Raw genomic sequence first — 15699 nt, forward strand, 5'->3', positions numbered from 1 at the left:
AAAAAAAAAAATCAAAAAAATAAATAAATAAATAAATAAAAAAGGAAAAGGGAAGCTTTTTAAAAAATTGAAAGATACTCCTGAGAGCAGAAGTGAGGAGAACAGGGGTTGGAGGAGACAGACGGAAGTTGCCATGTGTGGTCACACCGGGAAGAGCTCTCTGTAGCTGTAGGAGCACAGCACACTTGCTGCTGCCATGGATGGTGCATGCCTGCCATCCCACGGTGTCCTTCCTCTCCTGCTGCTAGCTGTGCTTCCGTCACAGATTTACAGCGGGTAGCAGCTGCGTGGTGGAGCCTGATGTCATAGGTACCCTGACAGGAAACCTGGGGACCAGGCATGGCACATAGGAGGCCAGCGGTACAGTCAGGAGAGGGACCGTGGAGCCAGAGAATAGGCCAGAGCCCAGCTTGGTCCGTGTAGCCCAGGCAGAGCGCAGATTATCGAAGTCAGGAGACAGAGGTGGGTATGCAGAAGGCAGTTCTGGAAGCCACATGTAGAGTTGTCTACTGAGGACTGAGGGCCCTGGGAGGAGTTGGTCAGGCATCAGAATTCTAGTTGGCAGTTAACTGGCAGCCTGGGACTTGGGCAAGAGAGCTTCAGAAGAACCTGTACAGCCCTGTGTCCTGGAGGAGGCCGTGGTAGGAACGGGTGGAGCCTAGGCAGAGTGGGTAGCCATTGGCCGGTAGATGAGGACATGCGCTGCACCCACTGGTGCCTCTGGCTCCACCCTGCATCTGACTCTGCAGCTGTGTATCTGGGCTGTTGGTTTTCCCATGAACTCTGGCCTGGATCTACACAGTCTTACCTAATGTCAGTGTGGAACCAATGACCTGAAGCACACACTCACATCCAGTGTCTCCCCTGACTCCGCTGTTCACATCGCAAGCACTGTTGTGTGCTTTCATCTCCAAACAGACTGCCATACCACACTTGTTTGTGGGATAAAGTAGTCCAGTTAGGGAAGGTTTTTCAGAAAAAGGTTCAGCCAAACGCAGTGTCTAAACCTGGCGTGACTTTCTAGGTAGGAATCCTAGAAGTTTCTGGTGTGGCTTAACTCTCCTCAGTGATGCAGAGCCAGGGGTGGTAGATGGCCAGCCTGGGTTTCTTTGTCCCAGTCACTGTCCCTCCTCTGGGGCGCTGTCCCCTTTTATCTGTTTCTGACCATGCAGGCCGGGTGAGTGTGGAGAGGCTGTGAGCCTCTCTTGGATGCTGCAGCTCCTCTGCAGGATGGGCAGACCATGCTTGCCTGGTACACACATCGGTCTGAGGATGTTTTGGGCATTACAAGTTCTAAGGCGCACTCTCTTCCCAGGGACCTTTCTGACCCTGTGTTAAATTTCCTTCTAGGTACGCAATAACTGTTTGGTATTTTGATGCAGATGAGCGAGCAAGAGCTAAAGTGAAATATCTAACAGGTAAACACAGCTGGGGCAGGCTCTGCTGGAACAGTTGGGGATGGTGTTTTCCAAAGCCATAGGCCAGGAATGTTTTCCCAGATTCCTTAATTCCCTTACTTTAAAAAGGACTTCTCTAATTATTAGTCTCTATTCTTATCTGCTGAGTTGTCCAAAGCTTAACAAAAGCTTGAGGCAAGTATGAGTTAGTTACTCAAACACAAACTGAGCTTTTCTGTGTTGGCTCTTTAGAGCCTCGAGCTACTACTTAGTGCTCTTCAGGTTACCTAGTCCCCTCCCCTTCTCCCTTAGATAAATGAATATCCCTTCTTTTTTTCTCTTTCTTTTTTCTTTTTTTGAGACAGGGTCTCTGTAATTTTGGGGCCTGTCCTGGAACTAGCTCTTTTAGACCAGACTGGCCTTGAATTCACAGAGACCCGCCTGCCTCTGCTTCCCGAGTGCTGGGATTAAAGGTGTGCGCCACCATCGCCCGGCCCCTTCTTTTCTACCTCTAAAAGAATGTGTGGCCAGCACAGAAGAGGTGAACTAAATGTTTTCCCAGCCCGGAAGACAGGTGTGTAGGTCCCAGGTGCCAGCCTTCTTGGTGTGCATGTCGTGTGTGTCCTGGGACCCCGTGCCTGCCTTTGCTTTAGCTCTTCCACCTGAAAGCCTGCCCAGCAGTCACAGAACCCATTCCTGAGTCCTAAGGAGCTAGACTCAGCCTAGCCTTTTTGTAAGAAGGTTAAAAAAAAAAAAATAGGATGTCTGTGCGCTTTCTCTGTATTTTCAGAGCTACGGTTTGTGTGCATTCCATGGTTTTCCACTACTGTATAGGCAGGTGGCTTTATAAAAGGCAGTGGTGCTGTTTCTGCTGGCATCTCTGCTTGCCCTCTAAGATCTGCACAGCAGTGCACTTGTCACAGAGGCGGTGGGAACAGCTGGTGGGATGAGCCTCATGGGATGCTGGAGAAATGAGGAGGTACTGCTTCAAATGTTTGGGGTGCAGTCAGATGCTCTGGTGCTTAATGAGTGAATGCTTCTCTTTCCCTTGCAGGTGAAAAGGGGGTGAGGGTTGAACTCAATAAGCCTAATTCAGTCAGCAAAGATGTCTAGCACGGCCTTAGGTCCGGCAGTACCCACTCACCTACCGCCGCTCGGTTGCCTTCTGTGGACTCGTGGATAGGATGAACAGAGACTCCTGGCTGGCATTCCAGCTGCGAGCCAGGCAACTCGGCCAGGTGACGTCCAACAGAGGGCTGCGTCTGCTGTGACTGTGCTGTGGGGTCAGCTCCAGATCTGTGACTGCCCTTGGCTGCTTACTGAAGAGGAGATGCTGTCTGAGGAGAGTGGCTTTCCCATCTGGACACACAACAAGGGCCCTATGTAGGATTTTCTTCATTCTTCTATTTTGCCAGATCTGTCATCTGAGTTCATTTCATCTCTCTTTTTTATATCAAGTTTGAATTCGGGGAATTTTTGTATTAGGTACAATTTATCAAAACTGAATTAAGAAAAAAATTTACAGTATTATTCCTGAAAATAACATCAATCTATTTTTGTAAGCCTCCTCATGCTATTAAAGTTGGCCCTAAAGACCTCCTACAATGACTGTCGCCAGTGAATGATGGTTCCTTTCCTTTTGACTGACAGGAAAGAAAGGGCGTGGAGTCCCAGCTGCCGTCCATGAGGTTTTTCTTGGCCTGTCTCACAGTAATTTGAACTTGTAAAGGTCTCTGCTGTGACACTCTGACCTTGGTGATAGTGAAACCTAACAGTAGATGGTCACCACTGAATACCAAGTACCTTAGAGAGCGATGGGAGGAGAAAGCCGCAGAGAAATGGTTTGTTCTGTAAGTTAACGTTCCAGTGCTAAGCCACCCGCACTGAGTACACTCGAGCCTCCTCCACTCGGGTTCCCAAGACAAAGGGCTGTCTCTGCTTCAGGGCCGACCTGCCACCAGTCGTGCCCCACGGCCACAGCTTTCCCCGTGGCTCCTCCTTAGTTTGACTGTGCTTCCAGATCCTCCCAGGTCACAGCCTTGTTCTGCTGCAGTAGAGCGGTCCCAGTGGCCCCGGGCACGTGGACGTGTGTGGTTGTGGCCTCAAGCATGGTCATCCATCCTTGGACAACTAAGAGTCATTTTCACAACCACTAATGAAAGACGTGTGTGTAGCCTAGAAATCAAATGAAGTGTGAGTCCAGACACTTTGTTTATGGGTTTTTCTCTTTAGAGAAAAGAGGGACAGTGGCACAGCCACAAAGGCCTGCCAGGCTCTTGTCACCTCTCCAGTCCCCTTAGAAAGCCAGACTTTGCACAGATACGGTGTAACTCCTTGTCCCTTGGGTGTTCTATCTCTGACCTTGATCTTTGCCAAAATGTGTGTATGCAGAACCGTCTGTGTATTTCTCCTTGCACCAGTCTCGGCTGTGTAGTTTGTATCCAGCTAGAAACCTTTTCTGTGGGAAGCTCAGTAATTCTTATTAAGAGATTGCTATTGTTCATGTAAAACATGAAAAAAATCACGTAAAGCCGAGTGTAGATTGGGGGTTACTCAGCACTGTGCTTGCATGAGGGGCTCATGGCAGGAGTCAGTTCTGTCCCACATCCTTTCTTTCAGCCCCAATAACCGCTGACAACCTTTCCAGCAAGTGCCTCTGTCAGCTGGCCAGCTCGAGGTTTTGCCACCTGGCCCCGAAGCACCATGTTTCAGAGTTGGGAGGAACTGTTTGGCATTTGGTCACAGAAGATCTGTTTGATTGGAGCAGCAGCCTTTGAATGTGGGAGTCCCTGGTATACTTTGTATCAGACCTTTACAAGTGTACCAGGTTCCAGACTCTGCTGCGTGGGGGTGGGGTGGACTTGCCAGACAAAACTTAAATTATGTATCTTTTGGAAAGTTTATGTACTTCCCTGGAGGTCACTGTGAAAAGATGAGGCAATCAGGATAGCCATGCACTTAATACCCATTCAACTCTCAGTTCCATGGTAGTGGCATGAAGAAGGGCTCTATTTAAAGCTATCTGTGGCCTCTGTGTGTTGATCCTGGTTAAAGAGGAAGCTTTCAGATGCTGTTTATCCAACACATTAAGCAGCTGGGGAACAGACCTTTACCCATGACAGGCAGAGCACTTCAGGATTTGCATAAAGAGACTCATGTGGTTCGGACACGGTGTTTCCTATGAAAGCCTCTCACATTGCTTGTAAAGCTAATCTAATTAAAAAGATGTATAAATGTTCTTGAAAAAAACTTTACTGTTGTCACCTCCAGCTTTCTTCTGTTTGAAGCCAATTACCATGTCTTGGCTTTCATCTTGGGCCCATTGGTCAGTTACTTACTGTCTAGTCCACAGCGTCCAGCAGTTACCTTCTGTAAGTGACAGAACCGCCAGCAGAGATGCTCCAGGTGCGGAGACAGGGTCAGCGAGCTGCACCCGCCTTCTCAGTTTTGGAGTTCTTTTCTCGGTAGACTTTCAAGTTGCTTTAAACACCATAGCTGTTGAATGCATCATCAGCACCCCTGTGCTGCTGAAGGAGGGGGCCTCGTACTCACCTGCGGGGCCATTGGTATGCAGCTCTACACACATGACCCTTTGATTTGTGGCCACATGCAAAGACACGGATTCTTAGGCCAGAGTATGTACTGTAGCTCTGAGAACATAGTGTGGTGCCAGGTTAATCCTAGCATGTGAGAGGCAGTGGCAGGAAGAGCTCTGCCGCTCTGAGGCCCGCTGGCTAGCCAGGGCTCCACAGTAACCAGCCGAGCGTGGTGTTTGAAGTTCTGGCCTCTCAGAGCATTTGGAAAACTACTGAAATAGGCAGTGGGTCTGCAGTGGGGTGGGCAGAGGAGTGAGACAGAAATGAAGACTAAGTGTGCTAATGTAATGAAACAGTCAAGTCTCTTTGGTTCTGATGCAACCTTCTCAACCTTGTTTAGTTTTCAGACAGGGTCTTGGCTGTTGTCCAGGCTGGTGTCCAACAGTCCTGCTTAGCCTCCCTAGTACTGTGCTTTCAGCTGGGAGCCGCCAACCCTGCCTGGGATAGCTTTTAATCCTCTCAGTGTCTTGCCTTCTGCCTAGGTTCTGTAGCTAGAAACCTGAGCCTGCCCACCTGGCTCCTTGGACTCAGTGGATCTCACTGTTTGGTTTCCTGTTTCTTAGACTCCATGTCCCCAACTCCTGGTACCCACAGTGGGCAGATAGATGCTCTCAGGCCCACAACTCAGCCCGGTACAGGAATCTACACTGCACTGGAAACCTTAGATTCTGAAAGTATTGTTCTTGTATGTGGATCCTGGGAAGCCTGTCAAAGGCTCTGGAATATTCTCATCCCTGGGCTCTACAGTTTCATAGCTTGCTTGCATCAACCTGTGGCTTTTCTCAGCCCTGGTGAAATCACACCCCTCACCTGGTGGCATTCTCTGCTTTCTTCTGGTGCTCCTGTTGCACTGGGGACAGGGCAGCACATGAGTTTAATTCTGCCGTGTTCTTTTCTGGGAACCAACTTTTCTTTACCTCTGAGGCAAGTGCTGAAGGGGATCAATCAGCCCAAAGCTTCACTATGTTTGCAAGACAAGGAAAACAAAGCCTTTCCAAAGGAAAGTTGAGATTTGGCTGCAGTTGGTAAAAATTCTTAACTATAAAACATGAGAAAACCTAAATGCAGTCAAATGAGCATTTTCTTGGATAAAACGTGAAATTAGAGAACCATGTTTAGCTCCGTGGGACACTCCTGCAATTACTGCAACAGACTTGGGAGTTCAAGGCAACTGGATTCACATGGTGGAATCCCAATCTCAAACTAAACAACCTAAAAGGAAAGAAAGATAGGGGGAGGGGGGGAGGTCATCCTTTCCAGGAACAGAAACAAGAAGATTGGAAAGAGTTGTTAAGTTAAAGTGTCCTGACCCAAGTTCCCTTCTTAAACCCATGCGGTAGGAGAGAACTGACTCCTGCAAGTTGCCCTCCAACACACATGCTGTGGCACGAGAAAGTTCTCCCTTAAAAAAAGAAAGGCTTAAGATGTCCAGGGAAGGATGGATTCAAATGAAAAAAACACAGTGAAATAGAAATGCAGCCCTGAGGATAAGCTGCCCAGAAGTGCAAGAGAGCAGGGCTCACACACAGCTGTGCTGAGCTTACGGTGCTCTGTGGCCCCAGCAGCATCAGGACGGATGGCTTGTCCAGTGTGTGGAGGAGCCACGCTCCATCTTCTACTTCTGGCCCCGTGGAGCAGCTAACAAGTCACTGTGGGTCCAGGTTATTTTACACAAAGGAAACCAGATGTTGGTTGCAGGTTTTTTTGAGACAGGTTCTCACTCTGAGACCAAACCATGTAGTCCTTCTGCCTGGGTGCTGGGATTACATTCTTGATCTTGTTTGCATAAGAGGTTATATAAATGTGTATTTATGAATTTAGTTTCTGAGATAGGTCTGTATGCTGGTATTAAAGATGTGTACCACTTGATGGATTATTTAACATAATATACATACACAAAAGAAATCTACCTTAAGCCGGGCAGGTGGCACACACCCAAAGCTACAGAGAAACCCTGTTGAGAAACTAAAAAACAAACAAAAAAAACTATCTTAAATCTTTAATAAGACATCTGACTCTTTGCATGCATGTACGCACGCACACACACACACACCACATAAAATGTGTAAAAAAAGTATGATCAGTAAAGATTAAGGGTTGAAAAGAAATTTCCAAAGCTTCAAGTAGCCAGCTTTGAAATGAATTTCATCTAAACATCTTGGGCTTATTATCTACAGCAAGGCTGAGAGCCAAGACAGCAAATGTGTGATCTGACTCCCGTGCGTGCTGGGCGCCCTGGTTTGATGAGATGACATCCCCAGCCTCTGATATCTGCTCTGTAGAGTGCACATTCAGGAAGGGGTACTTGCCATAGACAGCTTCCCAACTGATCTAACCTTTTACTTTGTACCATTTTACTGACCATGGCTATCTTTAGTCTATAGAGATTATAACCCAAACTGAGTGTGGACTAATACTCTGTATCAAGGAAAGGGGAGGAAAGCCCGGATGATAACAGCATAGCGGTGGTGGTGCAGCCAGGGTAGCCGCCTAGGTCATCTTAAGAGAGCACATCAGTGGTAGAGCACTCGACCAGACACAGATGCGGAGCCACTTCCACCCTCAGCTCCTAAAAATCAAGTCAGAAAGACATCAACTGCTTTACATCAAAACATTCTCATTTATTTTTAAATTCTGTAAAGTTTTTAAAAAATACAGTCTTAGAGCTTTGGAACGATGAAACAGGGAAAGGTTTTAGTGTTTTCCATTTTCCTCAGGTCCAAGTTAGGATGTGTGTACACAGTTGGCCAAAGCCAAACACGGTTTCTCATGTTGCTTTGTTAACCAGCATGAGCTGGGAGGTAAAGCCAAGTTTCTATAGAAACAGAACCTATGGCTATGGCTTTACAGTGGGGAGCTGAACCAACTTGAGCTCCACTGAGAGGTTAGAAATTTGCTTCCAAAGGGAGAATAGGAACAAAATGGAGCCTGTCTCACTGATAGATGTCAATAAGAATTGACGGATACAGGGACAGCTATTCTTAGGGGCAAATCTTCTCCAACACATGTGGGCTCTTTTCTCTCCAGCATTTCAGAACCTGATGTTGCCTCCCGACTGAAGCTGGGTACTTGCTACGCACGCCCAGCTCCTCCTCTTTCCCTCCTGCCCTGTGTCACCTGGGCACTGCACAGATGCCTGGAAGAAAAGCAGATGTAAGCCCACCCTTGTGCTGGCTAGGTCTGTCTGTGTGCACTTCTCCTGCCACCGACCACACGCCACCTCAAAAGCTGGTTTCACAGGATGTGCCCAGCTACCCCCTGCCTATTAAGGCCCTTTCCCTTCTTTAACAAGCTAACTCAACTCTCTAAAAAACTGCCAGGGTGAAATGAAACCACTGTCATGTGGCGCATTGAGATTGATCTGCATCTTTCCTCACTGAAGAAACAGCTCCTGAAAGGGCATGAACTGCACCTCATTTACTTCATGGCCCTAGGGCCTTATGCAGTGTGGCTGAAAAAAATATTTAATTGCCTACAACCTATTAAATTGGTGAAAATGTGGCATATATTCAAACAAAACTTTAGTAGCCATTTATCTATAAACATTTAATACTATTTAACTTCATGCTTTAAGAAACATCAAAACTTGTTATCCAATCTGACAGGCTAAAGATCCTGTCAAGAATGCTGAAAAGCTGACACTTGCACCCTGCTGGCGGAGGAATTCAGTTTGGCAGAGCGGAACACAGACACCCTGTGACCAGTTCCACTCCTGAGTGGGTGTTGTCAGCATTACTTAGCCCTGCACTGGGATACTTCCAATGGTTCAATAATACTGGGGTGAGGAGAAAACTTGTGGTATCTTTAAATTCTACATAGGAATGAAAATAACTTCTACACATAGTAACGAAGACACTACCTTCACACTCTGGTGAACTGTACCTTTGAGGATGGAGAGGGTAGCACTATAAAGGCACAACCACAACAGGACTTCCCCATCCCTGCCAGGAAGGTAAGGGAGGAAGGTACAGTGGAACATCAGGCAAACCAGGTTCACCCACATGCTCCGTCATTTGTGCATCTTACAATGTATAATGACCTTGTACCAGAGCACACAAGGTGGAGGAACAGCCATGAGACAACTGAGCCAGGTATGTGTTCCCTCTGCTCAATACGGAAAGATGCAAGAACTTCCCGATGCTCAGGCAACGGTGCATTTGCTTCCCACATTGGCGCAGGGTTCACAGTGCTGCTTCCAGACATTTCCCTACTCTTCAGGGAATTAGGCAGCTTTGTGAGATGTTATCCATCGGCTACTTTTTAGCACCAGGTTTTAATTAACCATTCACTTAAGTCCCTATCAAATATGGCCTGCAGAACTGAGGAACCATTCTAACATTCCAAAATAACTGTACTATATACTCTTTATCTACTTGAAAATTTGCTGCCACTTCTTGACAAAGATGGGATGGGAAAAAAAAAGTTTGGTTTTTTTTTTTGTTTTTGTTTTTGTTTTTGAGACATGGTCTCACTATAGCCCAGATCAGAACTTAAGCCCAAGCTGGTTTTAAACCCCACAGCCATCTCTTGCCTCAGCCTCCCAAATGCTGGGATTTTAAACACAAGCTGTCATGAGCTAGAAAAACTTCAATCCAGGAGGGTCTTTAAAAATCTGCAACCACTTTTTAGTAAGGCTGGGACAGATTTTATATATTATATACTTAAAATATAAATTACTGAAAATATAAGTCTTTAAAATTCACTTTCACCTTTATATAGAAAGTAAACTCTCTTAAAATATAGAAAGCTTATCCAACTGCTATGACTTTGGAAAAAAAAGAAAAAGAAGAGCTCTGAGTACTTTGAGAACAACTACTACGCCTCATACTGTCCGGACAGAGAATCTGACGTCATAAAGATTAACATAAGTTCAAGGAATAGACCTTGATATAAAAAGTATTCAACGGTCAGGACTCCTGATAAGACTGTCTTGAGACTATACAAATAAAAATAATTCTCTAAAACCTTCAAGAGAAAACAAAAGTACCTAAAATCATACATTGATACTGGACAAACTGAGCCAAAGTCCAGGTAAGGCATGGGTGAACACAGCACTTTGACGCATCCTGAGACAGTGGCTCCCTACATTACCCAGAGTCAAGGGCTTAAGGATGTTCCCATCCCAGCTTCCTGAGTACCTGGGACTACAGGGACATGGCACCACACATACCCGGATGGAGATGCAGACTACAGTCACTATGTGTATATAAACTAGAATGCTGCTGGTTTAACAAGTCAGACTGTAACCCATGGTCCTTCACCACCATAAGTCAACAGATGGCGTGAGACCCACTCCATTTCAGACTCTTCGAGGTCGGAGATTGGTTTTGTTGCCTTCCAGGCAGCGGTCCAAGTGCTCATTAATCTGCGACTCCAAAACTACACTCTGACAGACTGGGCAGTTGACCAGCCGTCGCTGAGTGCATGAGCTGCCTGAGTTCCCAACTGTGCTGGCGGCTGTGGGCCGTGGACTATTCTGAGGATCACCACCACCACTCTGTGTCTGCTCCTTGATGATATTATCCAAAGCAGTCCTGTCCTCCAACCGGGGCCGCTTGCTTGGGAACTGGTCTTCAGACCCACTCTCCTCTTGGGGTACGGCTGCGGATGTCACAGTCGCAGACGCTACAGTTGCTGATGCTGAGGCCACAGCTTTGGAGGCATTTCTCAGGGATGCTCTGGAAGGTGGAACCTTTCTCTGAGAACCAGATGAGGCTGGATGCCTGATGCAGTCCCCAGTGGTCCCACTCTTAACTGGGGATCCATTCACATTTCTGAAAGCCTTTTGGTTGGCAACAGAGACTCTGGGGAAGTAGCTGCTCAGGACACTCTGGTGACTGGCAGTGGGGACAGGGGAGACCAGATGAGGCTTTTTACTCGGGAAACCATTCTGCTCACATTTCACCTCAGCGTTGGAATTGATTCTCAGGCCACTTGCTGAATGGTCTTGACTTGAGAGACCTTTGGCTTCATTAACCACGTATGAAGTACTCAGCTTCCCAGGTGAAGGGCAAGTGCTTGTCTCTCCAAGAACATACCCTTTGCCACTGAATGGGATGAGCGGCTTGTCTGCAAAAGAAGCAGACAAGACTCTTCTTCGGCATATTGCCACACGACAAACACTGAGCAAATGGTAATTATCTAAACTGAAGGATTATTTTGTTCTAACTCAGATCTGTGCAGTAGTCACCCATTGACAAGAGAAGGCAAACTTCATTAGTCAGAGCCTTGCACTAAGAACAGCAAGGATGAAGAAATTATAAATAGGAACTAAGGAATGTTCCCAGTGCTCAGATTCCTCTAATCTGCTCCCTACTCACCCAGCTTCCCAAAGACTCAGTCCCTCCGCACCAGTTCTCCAGTCCCCTGACTTCTCAGCATTTCAGATTAGGAACTACAGCTTGGCTCTTGAGGGGACCCCAAACTGACACCCTTGCAAGGAGAAGCATCAACTTCAGTGACTCCTGGCCTCCTCAGAGCTTCTCAGGAAAGGAGCAGCTCCTAAGGACAACATGGACAAATGCAGGCCAGACTCCTTTCCCATCCTCCCCGGACACCTTAGCAGAACTCACTGAGATAGGTAGGGCTGGCTTAGTTAGGACTCACAGTCTGGGTGATGTTAATTCAGTTACTGTTTTCAATCTGACAGTCATTTGCCTTGGACTTTCCCTCAGATACTGTAGATGGAGACCGGTTCATCTTTCCTCCCTTCCACACTTTCCCATCACCACTCTGTATTCTTTATACCTGAAAAGAACAGCCTTGCAACCTTAACCTGGCTCCCCAACAGGCAGCACTGTCCATGCACTAGCCAGGGTTACAGAGATGGGAGGTGAGACGGATAGGTACCTTTGTTCTCCACTGCTGATGCTCGCTGCTTGCCTGGTTTTGTCTTTCCTCTGCTTTTCTTTGAATAGTTCTCTGGTTCCTTGATTTTTATGTAAGTGCCTCCACAAGTTTTCTGGTGGTCAGCCCACCAGTAGTCATGGGCAGAGGGTGCCCTGTTGGTTGCACGCTTCACATAGCCATAGTAGGGCTGTTTGTGCTGGCAGGGCCCATTGCAGCGCCACCAGTGCCGACGATACTCATCCACCTCGTCATGGAAAGTATGGTAGACCTGGGCAGAGGGAAGTGTCCAGCAGTCAAGACACAAGTTAGCCCTCTACAGGGCTACCCAAGAAGTCTTTGTGTATGTGTGTGTTTATTAAATATTCCACTTCTCAGGCATTTCTATTTTGTGAAAGACAGCTAGTATATTTAGTTTCTTTTCAAAAGTTCACATCATATAATTTACAACTTCCTAATGTACATAGATAATAGCATATAAAATGAGAAATTTTGAGCCAGGCAGTGGTGGCACACGCCTTTAATCCCAGCACTCGGGAAGCAGAGGCAGGTGGATCTCTGTGAGTTCGAGGCCAGCCTGGTCTACAAGAGCTAGTTCCAGGACAGGCTCCAAAGCTACAGAGAAACCCTGTCTCGAAAAACAAAAACAAAAAAAAGAGAGAGAGAGAGATTTTGGTGTGTTGGGGGAAATAACCATAAAGCCCATCTATGAATACTAACTGTTTCAGAGATTGAACATTATCAAAATCTGAGACTAAAAAGTGGTTTACTATAGCAATGTAGCAAGTCTGTAGCAAGGAGAAAGAGTTGGGACCAACTGGGAGGAATTTCTCTCTCAGAAGAAAGCCTACATATTTCCTTAAGCATAAATTCCTAGAAACAATATAAACTGCTAAAGGGCTGGGCCAACAGCCTGATTCTTCCTACAGAAAACTAAAAATTCCCACAGCACAGTACCAGTGCTCAAGCTGTGCTAATACACTCACACCCTTGCTCAAGACCCCCAACAGCAGCACTGTTGTCACCTCATTTCCATGACAACAGTTCCAGAAGAGTTCCGCAGTATAAGCAGGGTCACCAGTGTACGGAGGGCACACCTCAGTCTTGGCTGTGGTAGCTCCTCCAATACAACACTGTCAGAACTCAGAGAACCTCCGTGAGGGCTTGTCACAGACGTGGGAGACGCTCCTCTAAGACCTGATCTGGAGCTGTGAGCCATCTGTGGCCATTCTACCCATAGGGCCTAGACAAGCCCATTCATCTCTGTAGGATCCTTTTTTTAAATAAATGTATTGTTTATTTGCATTAGTGTTTTGCCTGCATGCATGTCTGTGTGAGGGTGTCAGATCTTAGAATTACAGACAGTTGTGAGCTGCCATGTGGGTGCTGGGAATTAAACCCGGGTCCTTTGGAAGAGCAGTCATCGCTCCAGCCCTCTGTTTACAGAATGAATCTAAGCATGGTAACTCTGAATGGTTGCTGCTTGGGGGCACAAACCTATAACCCCAGGGCTTAGGAAGCTAAGTGAGAACTGTGAATTTGAGGTTAAACTGGTTTACTGTCTCCCCTGCTCCCGGAACATGTGCAGCTCACCATACCGTTATGTTGGCGCCTGTCAGTTGGTTAATGCGATGCATATGTTTACAGAACTCCGGGCCATGTCCTTCCCGGTCTTTATCATTATTAGTGACAAACAAGTAGGCGTGTATCATTTCGTGCAAAAGAGTCTGAAACAGAAAACCAGCAAATTAATTTTCTAGGGTATGTCTGAAGATGAAAATGCATTTTCTTTCTTAATTTAGGAGTCTTAGCCATCTGTAGGCCTAAGTACACAAAACTTTGTATATTCCAAACTCTGCAGATCCCAGTGAACAATTCCTTTCAAGGAATTACACTTGCTCAAAAAGGCCTACTTACCTATGTAGCAACTCAAACACTGACGGTTGATGACTCCAACCACATAAAAACTTTACAATTCTGATAGAGAAACCCACTGTAAGCAATATCAAAAGAGGATTCTGACAATTCAGCAACATTATTATCACCGGCTCTGAATTCTGAACACAAGGGACTCCTGACGCCAGCATGGAAATGCCAATACCAAAAGAACAAACAGCCCAGGACTAAATGGGCACAAAGTATATGCTAGGCACGAAATGTTGCATGCCTGTGATCCCAGCACACAAGGTTAGAGGATCGGGAACTTGAGACCAGCTCGGCGGCATCACCCCCCTAAAAAATAGCTGGGTACATGCATGCCAGCTTGCTGAGGAGGCTGAAGCAAGCAACAGAAGCACATAAAACCATGGCCAACCTGGGTAACAGAGACTGCCTCTTAAAAATTAACAAAATATCCTGGCCAGGGAAAACCAGCCTGGGCTATCATTAAGATCCTGTCTTCACCAAACAAATCCCTGCAAACCACAGAGCTGAGAACCAGGCTTATCAAAGAATACCTCTACAAGGTCCTTTCTGGGTCTCAGTTTTAGAAGGGGTTCACTGAGACGGATGGAGCACATTCCTCCTCTTCCTTCATAGGTGCAGATCCCAGCACACCTGGAAAGCAATCACAACAATGGATTAGGTTCACCAAATCCACTGTTTGGAGAGTCAGAGGAGACTGATCAAAAGTAAACCCTACCCTGCCCTGGCGGAATACGCCCGTAATCAAAGCACTATGGAGGCAGAGGCAGGCAGATGTCTTGAGTTCCAGGCCAGACGGGATGCGCAGTGGGGCCCTGTCTCAAAAACAAACAAAACGAAAAACAAAAGCAGGTCCTTACCAGTTCGTGTGTGGTGCACAGGAAACGTCCCTAAAGGCAGATGGCTTTCCTTAGGGGAACACTTGGCTGCAGGCAGTAACACTTGCTCGCCCTCACCCACTGTCACCCAGTCAGCCCCACACAGGCAATGATCAGCAGGGAACGGTTTAGCCACCGCGTCGGCAGGGGCACAGGGTTGGTGTGAAGTGACAGCTACACTACATCTTCCCCTGCTTTACCGCAGGCCGCTTTCTAGGGGACAGGACGCTGGAGGAGAGGGGCTGATTGCTAGCTCAACTGGGGCTTCTCTGATTCAACGGGTGGCACGGGGATCCCGCTAGGACAGCACCGGGGGCCGTTAAACCCGGCCCGCTCTGGAGCGCAGGCACGTCTCTGTCCGCCGCGAGACGGGGGACACCAACGACAACGCCGCCGCCTCGCCCTCCCCCACGTTCGGAGCCGTTCGTGGGGCGCACTCACAGTGTCATGCGCACACTCCACTTCACTTCCACCGCCTCCAGCTGCCCCCAGAAGAAGCGGTCGTTAAACTGCAAGAAGAGCGCCTGCAGGTCCGGCGTGGGGTCCACCAGCTCCCAGGACGCGTCCACCAACGACACGGGCTCCCGCGCCGCCGCGCGCCGCGCCACCTGCACGTCCCACTCCTGCTGCAGCCGCAGCGCTACCACCAGGTCCTCGTCCATCGCGCTACTCCCGCCCAGGCCACTGCGGAGACGCCGGTACTGCTCGCGCGGCGCCCGGGTCTCGCGAGAGCTCCGGGGCTGGCGGTCGGGCGCGCGCCGGTTCGTCTCGAACGCCTCGGCGGAAGCGGCTTCGCGTCGTCCCGCGGACACCGGTTTAGGAACGCGGGGCTCGGGCTAGGGACGGCTGAGGGAAGCCAGCCGGCTGCCTCCTGAAGGCTCCTGACGTCCGGCGTCTCACGTCAGGTCTACTGCGCGTCCAAGCCGCCTCTGACTTCCGCACTGGCTCCTTCGCCCACGCGCCTTGAGGCGTGGCCGTTTACGCGCAGGCGCTCCGCCGGCCCTCCGCCCCACGCGCAGGCGCAGGAGAAGAGCCTCGCCTCTCGCACAGGCGCAATGC

The 15699-nt window shown here is 48.1% G+C and overlaps 2 protein-coding genes across 3 annotated transcripts in view; one reads left to right on the plus strand and one right to left on the minus strand.

Annotated features, from left to right (window-relative positions):
- Egln1 (egl-9 family hypoxia inducible factor 1) overlaps window positions 1-3010 on the plus strand; it is a 36461-nt gene extending 33451 nt beyond the window's left edge. Inside the window, exons 4-5 of the mRNA XM_057753354.1 lie at window positions 1351-1418; window positions 2452-3010. Coding sequence (XP_057609337.1) covers window positions 1351-1418; window positions 2452-2510 — 127 coding nt within the window. The 3' untranslated portion in view covers window positions 2511-3010. The remainder of the gene's footprint in view (window positions 1-1350; window positions 1419-2451) is intronic.
- The window catches only part of Sprtn (SprT-like N-terminal domain), a 164535-nt gene extending 148900 nt beyond the window's left edge, over window positions 1-15635 (minus strand). Inside the window, exons 1-5 of one of the 2 annotated variants that reach the window (XR_009055725.1) lie at window positions 15082-15635; window positions 14296-14395; window positions 13438-13566; window positions 11843-12110; window positions 8327-11062 (exon numbers count right to left, since the gene is read on the minus strand). Coding sequence is in view for 1 of the 2 variants with exons in the window: in XM_057753353.1 (XP_057609336.1) it covers window positions 10293-11062; window positions 11843-12110; window positions 13438-13566; window positions 14296-14395; window positions 15082-15302 (1488 nt within the window). In the remaining variant the exon portion in view is untranslated. Of the gene's footprint in view, window positions 1-7608; window positions 11063-11842; window positions 12111-13437; window positions 13567-14295; window positions 14396-15081 lie in introns of those variants that run through there. The other variant, XM_057753353.1, reaches the window with a different exon arrangement.
- Between the last annotated feature and the right edge of the window lie 64 nt (window positions 15636-15699).

The sequence above is a fragment of the Chionomys nivalis genome, chromosome 21, assembly GCF_950005125.1.
Source record: "Chionomys nivalis chromosome 21, mChiNiv1.1, whole genome shotgun sequence".
In the NCBI taxonomy this organism is placed as follows: Eukaryota; Metazoa; Chordata; class Mammalia; order Rodentia; family Cricetidae; genus Chionomys; species Chionomys nivalis.